This window comes from Macrobrachium nipponense, chromosome 18, assembly GCF_015104395.2.
Source record: "Macrobrachium nipponense isolate FS-2020 chromosome 18, ASM1510439v2, whole genome shotgun sequence".
NCBI lineage: Eukaryota > Metazoa > Arthropoda > Malacostraca > Decapoda > Palaemonidae > Macrobrachium > Macrobrachium nipponense.
The window spans coordinates 21,344,360-21,355,168 of NC_087211.1; the positions used below are offsets into that span (position 1 = coordinate 21,344,360).

A 10,809-nucleotide genomic window follows, 5' to 3' on the forward strand; every position below is an offset into this window, starting at 1 on the left:
TGTTCTTGTTGAACGACAATGATGTAGCGACTGCACGTACTTCGTGTGCTTTTCCCACCCTTAAGGTCTTATATGCCTCACTATCACAGCTCATGTGGGCTTCCGTTATGATGTTCCTAACAAAAAATGCTAAGGCATTCTTTGACATAGCTCTTCTAGGGTCTTTAACTGCACACCATAAACTCTGATTGCAACCCTGCAACTGCTTCTTCTTCTGCAGGTAAAATTTCAAAGTTCTCACAGGACATAAAGTTCTTTCCATTTCATTCCCAACTAATTGAGAAAGGCCTTTTACTTCAAAAGTCCTAGGCCAAGGTCTCGAGGGGTTTTCATTTTTTGCTAGGAAATAAAGTTTAAAGGACAATACAGCCGAATCCTTCTTAAAACCCACTCTAGAGTCAAGCGCTTGCAGCTCACTCACTCTTTTCGCAGTGGCGAGAGCTATTAAGAAAATGCATTTTCTAGTCAAGTCCCGGAAAGTAGCTTTATCGGGAGGTTCAAATCTCTCCGACATAAGGATTTGAGAACCACATCCAGATTCCAACTAGGGGGCGAGAGAAGTTCTTAATTTTTTAGTTTCAAATGATCTAATCAAATCATGCAGATCTTTGTTATTCTCTATGTTCAGGCCCCTATTCCTGAACACAGCTGATAACATGCTCTTTGTAACCTTTAATGGTTGACACTGCCAGATGAGATTCTTCTCGTTAAAACAAAAAGAAAATCAGCAATTTCGGTCACAGAGGTATCGGAGGAGGACAGCTTCTTCGCCTTACACCATCTACGGAAAACTTCCCACTTCGATTGGTATATCCGCATGGTTGAGGACCTTCTTGCTCCAAGCAATTGCTTTTGCCGCTTCGCGAGAGAAAAGCCTCTCGCTCTGACCAATCTTTCGATAGTCGAAAGGCAGTCAGAGCGAGAGCGTGATATTTTTGTGATACCTCTCGAAGTGGGGTTGTCTGAGCAGATCTGTCCTTTCGGAGAGATCTGGGGAAGTCCACTATCCATTCCTGTACCTCTGTGAACCATTCTCTTGCAGGCCAATAAGGGGGAGCGATCAACTGTCATCCTTCATTCCCTCCTCATGAGGACACGAACTTTCTCATTACTTCCCCCAGCATCTTGAATGGGGGAAACACATACGCGTCTATGCCCTCCCAATCCATGAGCATGGCATCTATGGATAGGGCTCTGGGATCGTCCCCCATGCGAGCAAAAGTTCTCCATCCTCCTGGATAGGAATGTTGCAAACAGGTCCACTTGCGGCTTCCCCCAAAAGAGACCATAGTTGCTGGCAGACTTGTGAATGAAGGGTCCACTCTGTTGGAAGGACCTGGTTTTTCCTGCTCAGTCTGTCTGCTCTTATATTCTTCCCTCCTTGAACGAACCTCGTCAGGAGTCGAATCCCTCTTTCTTCTGTCCATATCAACAGATCCCTTGCTAGTTGGTAAAGGGAGAAAGAGTGTGTCCCCCTTGTTTTCTTATATAAGCCAGAGCCGTGGTGTTGTCCGAGTTGACTTGGACCCACCACGCCTCTGACTTCGTTCTCGAAAAACTGCAGTGCTAAATGCACTGCTAAGAGTTCCTTTGCATTTATGTGCCAGGCCTTCTGTTCTTCTGTCCAACTGCCTGACACTTCCTTCGTCCCTAGTGTTGCTCCCCACCCCGTGTCCGAAGCGTCTGAGAATAACACTAGGTGAGGGTTCTGAAGGGCCAAGGACACTCCTTCGTTTCTTCTCAGTGGTCCTAACCACCATCGTAAGTGGTTTTTGATACTCTCTCCTATAGGAAAGGTATCCAAAAGATCTCCTTTTCTTCTGTTCCAACTCCTTCTGAGATGGAACTGCAAGGGTCTCAAATTCAGTCTCCCTAGAGAGATGAACTGCTCCAGCGAGGAAAAGAGTGCCCAGAAGACTGAGCCATTCCCTCGCTGAGCTTCGTTCTTTCTCTAGGAAAGACCGAGATTTTCTCCAACCCTTTCGAGATTCTTTCCTGGGATGGATACGCTCGAAAACCCGCCCGAGAATCCATCCGAATCCCCAGATAGACGATAGTCTGACTGGGATTGTGTGAGACTTCTCGAGTTTACGAGCAATCCGAGAGATCTGGTCAATTGAAGAGCTATCTCCAAGTCCTCCAAGCACTTTTGTCTTGTCTGCGCTCTTATAAGCCAATCGTCTAGGTAAAGAGATATCCTCACCCCCTTCAGATGTAGCCATCTTGCTACGTTTCTCATCAACGCTGTAAACACCTGAGGAGCCGTCGAGAGGCCGAAACACAAAGCTCTGAACTGATAAACCCTTCCCTGCACCATGAATCGAAGATATTTCTTCGACGAATGATGCAGGGGGACGTGAAAGTATGCATCTTGCAGGTCGAGGGAGACCATCCAATCTCCTGGACGGAGAGCAGAGAGAACCGAGTTGGATGTCTCCATGGAGAACTTTGTCTTCTCCACGAAGCGATTCAATGCACTCACGTCCGCGGACAGGCCTCCACCCCCCCGAGGCTTTCGGCACCAAAAAAATAGGCGATTGTAAAAACCTCGGGAGTGCGGATCCTGTACTACCTCGATGGCCTCCTTCTCCAACATTTGCTGCACCAGTCCAAGAAGGATCTCTTCTCTTTATATCAGGGTCCTTGTATCTCGCTGTACAGCTCCCTACGGAAGTCGTCGTCAAACTGGCGGTCCTGTTCTTGAAGGGGATGAGGTATCCTTTCCTCAGCACTTGCAGGGACCAAGAATCTGCTTTCATTGAAGCCCATGCTTCCGAGAATCCCAGAAGTCTGGCCCCTACTGGTGATTGGAGGACTGGAATCTCATTTTGCGTTCTTCTTTGAACTCTAATGGAAGATCTTCCTCTCTCCTCCTCTCTTCCTTGGGGCTCGGCTAAAAGCTCTACCTCGAAAGGGCTGTTGGGCAGGTGTTGGCTCCCTCTTCGAGACAGAAGCAGCTGGCCTAGGCTTCTTAGCAGAATGTACCAGCAAATCCTGTGTTGCCTTCTCAGTAAGCGTATGGGAAATGTCCTTTACCAACTGAGAAGGAAACAGCTGTTTAGACAGAGGGCGTATAAAAGAGAAGCCCTCTGTACTGGAGAGACTGCTTTGGTAAGAAAAGAACCAAAGACAGCCCTCTTCTTTAATACTCCTGTCCCCGAACAAGGATGCCACTTCAGCCGATCCGTCCTGCACTGCCTTGTCCATGCATGCCAAAACACTATGCAAGACTTCTGGTTCCAAAAACTGAGGGTCTTGAGTCTTGTTGGCCAAAGCCCCAAGGGACCAATCTAGGAAGTTAAAAACTTCCAAGACATGGAATATTCCCTTGAGGAGATGGTCCATTTCAGACATTGTCCAGCTTGTTTTGGCTGCTGGAAGTGCATGCCTCCTTGCCGAATCCACCAAGGTCGAGAAGTCCGCTTCAGCAGATGAGGGAAAGAGAAAGTCCCATAGATTCCCCTGTGCTATACCAGATCCCTCTCTTCCCTGATAGCCTGGAAGGGGGACAGGTAAACACAGTCTTCCCCGCCTCCTCCTTGGTTTTAAGCCAATTCCCGACCGACTGCAAAGCCCTCTTCATTGAAATGGTCGGTTGCATCTTCAAGAAAGAGGAAGACTTCGCAGCCTTCGTACTCGAAAATAAAGACCGAGGAGGAGGGGCAGCAGGACTCAGAGACTCTCCAAATTCTTTTAACAAGAGGGCTGCTAGTATCTTATAATCAGAAAGACCTGCCCCCTTGTTTTCTTCAGAGTCCGAAACATCCTCTAATTCCGGTTGAGTTTTATTCGAGAAGAGTGTGCGACCGGGGGACTCCTCTCTCGGGAATGCACAGGGCTTGCAGCAACACCGGCTGCAACCTGACAAGGGCTACGGTCGCTTGTGCGACATCTTGAGTCCCTGCCAGGAGAAGGCCGATGTTGTTCTTTTACCCTAAGGCCCTCCTGACAAGGACGACGGCCGCCTGTGCGACAACTTTCGTCCCTACCAGGAAAAGTCCTTAAATGTCGTTCCCTTTTTTCATGATCCATTCCTTCCCGACAGGGGCTACGATCACCTGTGCGACACCTAGAGGCCCTGTCAGGGGAAAATTGATCTTGAGAAAAATCCCAAAGAGGAGCCTCCAAGTCCGCTTCAAACTCCGATAACTCATCCAAATTGTATTCTGGGTTGTACAAATCCTTGCGCCTGCTTTCAGGCGCTCTAGACGCTTTACGTCTTGTTTCAGCCGCTTCAGGCTTTGCAGGCGCCTTGCGCCTCCATTCGGACGCTTCAGGCTCTTCTGGCGCTTTGCGCTTCGTTTCAGGCGCCTCAGGCTCTTTAGGCGCTTTGCTTCTTCTTTCAGTCGCCTCAGGCTCCCTAGGCTCTTTGCTTTTCCAGGCGCTCTATGTTTCATATCAGGCGCTCTAGGCTCTCCAGGAATTAAATATTTCCTTTTAGCCACTTCAGGCTTTTCAGGCGCGTTGCGCCTCATTCCTTTTTACTTGAAGAGCTTTACGCCTCATTTCAGGCGCTCCAGACTCTTTTCTCCTCGCCAAAAGAGTTCCAGGATCTTCAGTTACTTTGCGCCTCCCTTCAGGCGCTTCAGGCGCTTCAGGCTCTTTGCGCTTCCTTTCAGGAGTTCGTCCGATTTCGGGAGTTCCAATTTTACTCCTCGATACGGACATCTCATGTGCTTTCTTCCTAGTAGGAAGTTCCCTATACACATCTTGTCGCCTTGACGGCGTTTTGCGCTTGACAGTAGCCTGACGTCTGGCTGGCGCCAGGCTTCTGGCAGGCGCCTCGTCCGACCTCTCAGATAGTTCTAAAGGACGGGATCTTTTGATAGGGAAAAGAAATCTATCCTTCCTTCTAGGCTGATCAGATTTAAGAACTCCTACTAGGGAAGATATCTGTTTCTGCATATCCTCTAACATCTTCGTAGCTACGTCTCTCTTTCCAACCTCCGATGCAGGAGAAAGAAGCTTCTGAATATACATTCTTCTTCCTCTTTTCCGGAGGATATTCTTCCGGAAATTCTTCAGGGCTTGAGTCGAATGAAGGAGACTTCCAAGTTCTCTTCGAAGGTCTCGACAATCTATCTGAACTCCATCCTTTTTTAGATGAGGAATCAGACGAAGAAAAAACACTGTTTCAGGACGTCTTTCCAACGACTATCCTTGGCAGCCCGGGACGTAACTACAGGATCTGCCGAGGGGACGCCTAACCGGTGGGGATTCTCTGAAACCTCCCTGCGGCTTTCGACATTTCTTCTCTACTGGTCTTGGGAGCTTGAAAGAGGTCTAGGCCTGGGAGCGAGACAGAGCCGATCAGACGCACCCTCCACTGCACTGGGAACACTTTCACTGCACTTACCTTCCAGTTCTTTAATTTTTTGTTCCATATGTTTAAGCGAAGCTTTCAGACTCGCAATTTCCATGTTGAAGCTTGCCGAGTCCGATAATCGGGAAGGTAAAGCTGTATGGGAGGAAACAATAGGGTTATCAATAGGCAATAGTCCGCTAACTGGCTCGTTAGAGACCGACCTACTTACACTCTTGGAAGAGGCTTTTCTAGCCCTATCTCTCTCCAACTTTCTTAGGTAGGAATTAAGCAACTTCCATTCCTCCTCATTCAAATTCTTGCACTCATCACATGTATTCAATTGAGAGCATACATTCCCTCTACAATTTTTACAAGTGGTGTGAGGATCCACCGAAGCTTTCGGCAGTCTCACAAAACAATTCTCATTCACACACACTCTGAACGAAAAGAATCGAACACGTCAGACATTATGAGAAATTCCAAAGCCAAATCCAAAAAACAGTCCACAATAGCGTATGCCAAACCAAAGATCCAATACGTCACCAAATAGCAGTCCAAAAGATCAACGGCGTAATGAAATTCGAAATTCCAGTCAGGAGGAACTAGCAACGATATTACTAGTACCGCGACAGAGAAAAATCTGGCTTAAAACGGTAATAGTTCCTATTCCTGCCACCCAGCGGCAGGCGGCGGGATCACCTGACCTACCTGTAGTGTGTGCCGTGAAATTTGAATTTCTGTCGGGGACGACGGAGTCTATAGCTAAGTATATATCTGACAGGGAAGTTGAATGTATGAAACTAGCAAGCAAACTGAATTTTCACTTGGAAATGTTACATTACTGGCCACAATGACTTCTGTACATTCTTATTTAATTTGACATAGAGATGCTAGACTGATACTAGGTCCTAAACTCAAGTAAGAAATGTCTGGATTCTCACTTGTACTGTGTTTGAAAATCTTGGAGTACCAGTGTGACCCCTACATGGGGTGATATGTTGGAAGGCAACTATGTATGCTGGATACCAGAATGTTTTACCTGCATCTGTGCCTGTTCCAACACACTATCGGCCCAAGCTGCTGCCTTACAGAGGGAGGATGAGGAGGAAAAATGAATAGAGAAACCAATCATTCAACCACAGCCTTATACCCTCCAAGTACCTAAGGCGAGATGCTTTGCTGTCCAATATGAGAAAGACTTCTTAAGCCTTCTTGCAGAGGGCTGTCCTCTGGACCTTCTTACATTTCTGCTTAATCTGTAATTGGTATCATTATTTCTACTAATCCTTTTCCAGGTGTTCCTATCCTATGTGTTCCCTTCATCTATGACTTTGTCTGTTGTCTTCTTAAAGGCACTCTTCATCTTCTCTTGGGTCTTCCTCTGTCATGTCCCTAGTAGTACTTTCATTTCCAAGATGTCTCCCACAATACTATGTTCCTTATCATCTCTCCTTCAGGTATCCATCTCAATCTTGACCCTTGGGCTTTCTTTGACAGCTCAATTACTTTTGGCAATTCTCTAATGTATTAATTTCTTATTCCATCCCCTCTCATTGCCACACTCATCCATCAAAGAATCCTTAATTCCAAGCAACATAGCAGGTCTTACAACCACCTTAAGTACCCTCCCCTTCCTTGTCACATAGTAGCACATCTGATACACAAGGACTCCAATTATTCTGTCCTTGACTTTTATAGTTATCCATTTGACTCCTTGCATCTGTTCTCAAGGCCAGATACTTAAACACTCTCTTGATGTTCACTCATCTATGTTGTTCAAGCTTGATAGTCATCATCCATCCAATCTGTCATATATTTAGTCTTTGTCCAGCCTATCTTCATACCTTTTCTCTCTAATACATATCTTGTCTGACCTGGCTTTCTCTCTTGCTCCTCTCTAGTTTATGCAGTAAAAAAATGTCACCATTACAGAACATGTGTCAAGGGAGCTTCTCCCCCACATCCTTAGTCATTATGTTCAGCACAATATTGAACAAGAAAGGGCTTAGTGCTGATCCCTGGAAGCTGTTAAGTCATTCTCCATGACACTTCTCACAGTGGTTATTACATTTCTATACTGTTCACTAATTACTCTCACTATATTTCCAGTGCTTCCAGCTCTCTCAAACTTCATTTCCCTTCCTGACTAGAACTCCATCATATGCTATTTCTAGATCAACAAAGACTATATGAAGAGCCTTGTGCTTCTCTGTGTACTGTACGACTCCAGTAAGGGTTACATTCCATCAGTTGTACCAATTCCTTTCATAATACCTAGTTAGTCTCCAGATCTTGACCTCCTGTCTATACCTTCAGTTCATAATTCTTTAAAATATTTTCAGGGTCTGGGTCATTAATTCAATCCTACAGTTCTCACAATTTTGCATGTCTCCTTTCTCTTCATGAATCTCCATTTTTCAGATACGATGTACTTTCCCATAACTCCCTTATATAAATGGTTATGGCTTGCATTCTTGTAGGAACAAAGAAGCACTTTCTAAACAACTGATTTGTAATTCTAATTATATCTTTTGGAATCCTTAAATTTACTTTGACGTTTTAATTTTATCTACAATTCAAACACATTCTCTAGACTTACTGAACTTTGCTTAAATTATCTGTTGAAAACATGATGAGTTTACAGGATTCTTGGAGATGATGTAGAAATCTGGGAAAAAAGTAATATATTAAAATATAATTGGCAATGAAAACAAAATATAACTATAAAATTAGATATATTTCCAAATACAATCACCCACTGTAATAATTAGAAAAAATATTCTGTATATTATAAGAAAAGCAAAAGAAATTAATCCTCAGAAACCTTGAATTCTAGCTCTATTGAGACTGAATAAATTTTGAAAAATGTTATTGTCATGATACAATAAAGTTTTATGCATTACTTACCTTGCAGAATATATACTTACTATAGACTCCGTCGTCCCCGATAGAAATTCGAATTTCGCGGCACACTCTACAGGTAGGTCAGGTGATCTACCGCCCCGCCGCTGGTGGCGGGAATAGGAAAAATCATTCCCGTTTTTCTAAGACAGATTTTCTCTTCCCACCTGTCTCCTGAGGGAGGTCGGGTGGCCATAACACCGTATTATATCTGCCAGGTAAGTATGCATAAAACTTTATGTATCATGACAATAACATTTTTATGCATTCAACTTACCTGTCAGATATATACTTTAGCTGATTGGCACCTTTGGGGCGGAGGGTAAGACAGCTAATCTACTGAAATAGACAGGAAACAACATATGTTGTTTAGGTAATAAAATTAAAACCTTGATTCCTACTGTGTTAGCGAAAGACTTCATCTACTGCCTAGGAAGGCCCGTATCGCTTCAAAGAGCCTCAGCGAGGTAGTGACCTCATGCTAAGAGTTCTTGATGGTCTGTTACCGGGGTCTTAACCCACTTACGCTTCAGAACCTTAGGATCTTTGTCAATGGGGTCCTATCCACTTACATGACAAAAACCACCTTTGCTATTGGCATGATCATAGAGCACGACACTAATCCCGATCACCTGATCCTTATTGGGGTTAGTACTACGATTGAAAGGAGTCATCCCCGAACATCCTTTCAAGCAACCCACAACTCAACAACAATATTAAAACTAATTATTAAAAATATTAAAAACAAATTTAAGGATCAGCGTCTGCTCCATTTCCCAGCATAGTATCCGCTGATACATAAGGTCAAGAGCGAAACATTTATCGTATGTTTATTCTAACATCCTTTAAATAGTGGGATGCAAATACTGAATTGCACCTCCAATAAGTTGCTGCTAAAATGTTTCTCATGGGACATATTCTTCGTAAAAGAAAGGGAAGTTGCCACAGCCCGGACTTCGTGAGCTTTCACTCTCAGCAGCTTTAAAGAGTTCTCTTGGCAATTCCTATGAGCTTCGGTAATTACATTTCTGACAAAGAATGCCAGTGCGTTCTTGACATCGGTCTATTGGGGTTTCTTACCGAACACCAAAGACCTTGTCGACATCCCTGAAGCTGTGTCTTCTTTTCTAAATAAAATTTTTAAGGTCCTGACTGGGCAAAGGGACCGATCCAACTCTCTTCCTACCCGAGAAGAGAGTCCCTTGACTTCGAAACTTCTAGGCCAAGGTTTAGAAGGGGCTTCATCATTCTTCGCTAGGAAAAGATCCTGGAAAGGAAATGACAGCCGAGTCTTTTCTAAATCCCACCGAGAGTCCAAAGCATGCAATTCACTGATCCTCTTAGCAGTTGCTAGAGCCAACAGGAATATGCATTTGCTAGTAAGATCTCTGAATGAGATTTTATCTATAGGTTCGAACCTGTCCGACATCAAGAACTTTAGGACAACGTCCAGGTTCCAACTCGGGGAATCGATGATCTCAATTTCTTAGTCTCGAAAGACCTGATGAGATCATGAAGATCCTTATTATTCTCGAGATTCAGCCTCTGTTTCTAAAAACAGCTGAGAGCATGCTCCTATATCCCTTAATAGTTGATACGGCCAATTTGGATTCTTCTCTTAAGAAGAGGAGAAAATCCGCGATTTCGGTTACAGAGGTATTGGAAGAGACCAGCTTCTTCGACCTACACCATCTACGGAAAACTTCCCACTTCGATTGGTAGACCGCAGGGTAGAGGCTCTGCGGGCTCTAGCAATTGAAGTTGCCACTTTCTTTGAAAAGCCTCTCGCTCTGACCAGTCTTTCGATAGTCGAAAGGCAGTCAGGGAGAGACTTTGGATGTTTTTTGTGGAACCTCTCGAAGTGGGGTTGTCTGAGCAGATCTGTCCTGTCTGGTAGAGATCTGGGGAAGTCCACCGTCCATTCCAGTACTCTGTGAACCAGATTCGGAAGGCCAAAAGGGAGCAATTAGAGTCATTCTCAATTCCTTCCGATGCCACAAATTTTCTTCTTACTACTTCCCCCCAGCAATTTGAAATGGGGGAAAGGCGTATGCATCTATGCCTGACCAATCCATGAGGAAGGCATCGATCGCTGTGCTCTGGATCTTCTTCTAGCGAGCAGAAGTTGTCTATTTTTCTGGAGAGGAACGTGGCAAACAGGTCGATCTGGGTCTCCCCCAGAGTGACCATATTTGTCTTGCAGACTTCTGAGTGGAGCATCCACTCTGTCGGGAGAAACCTGGTTCTTTCTGCTCAATCTGTCTGCCCTTAGGTTTTTTACTCCTTGGACAAACCTTGTACGCAGAATAATGCCCCGTTCCTCTGTCCAGGTTAATAGAGCTCTCGCTATTTTCGTTCAGAGAGAAAGAGTGAGTGCCCCTTGATTCCGGATGTAAGCCAGAGCTGTGGTGTTGTCGGAATTGACTTGAACTACCGCCTCTCTGACTTCCGCTTCGAAGTATTCCAGGGCTAGATGAATTGCCAGGAGTTCCTTCGCATTGATGTGCAGAGTAGTTTGTTGTCTGGTCCAAACACCTGCTACTTCCTTTGGACCCAGTGTTGCTCCCCAACCTGTTTCCGAGGCATCGGAAAACAACACTCGG

The 10,809-nt window shown here is 44.9% G+C and overlaps 1 protein-coding gene across 4 annotated transcripts in view; it reads right to left on the reverse strand.

Moving 5' to 3' along the window:
• LOC135196912 (CBY1-interacting BAR domain-containing protein 1-like) overlaps positions 1 to 7,976 on the reverse strand; it is a 206,939-nt gene extending 198,963 nt beyond the window's left edge. For all 4 annotated transcript variants that reach the window (XM_064223735.1, XM_064223733.1, XM_064223732.1 and 1 more), the window contains exon 1: positions 7,905 to 7,976. In XM_064223735.1, the coding sequence (XP_064079805.1) occupies positions 7,905 to 7,936 (32 nt within the window). In that variant the 5' untranslated portion in view covers positions 7,937 to 7,976. The remainder of the gene's footprint in view (positions 1 to 7,904) is intronic.
• Between the last annotated feature and the right edge of the window lie 2,833 nt (positions 7,977 to 10,809).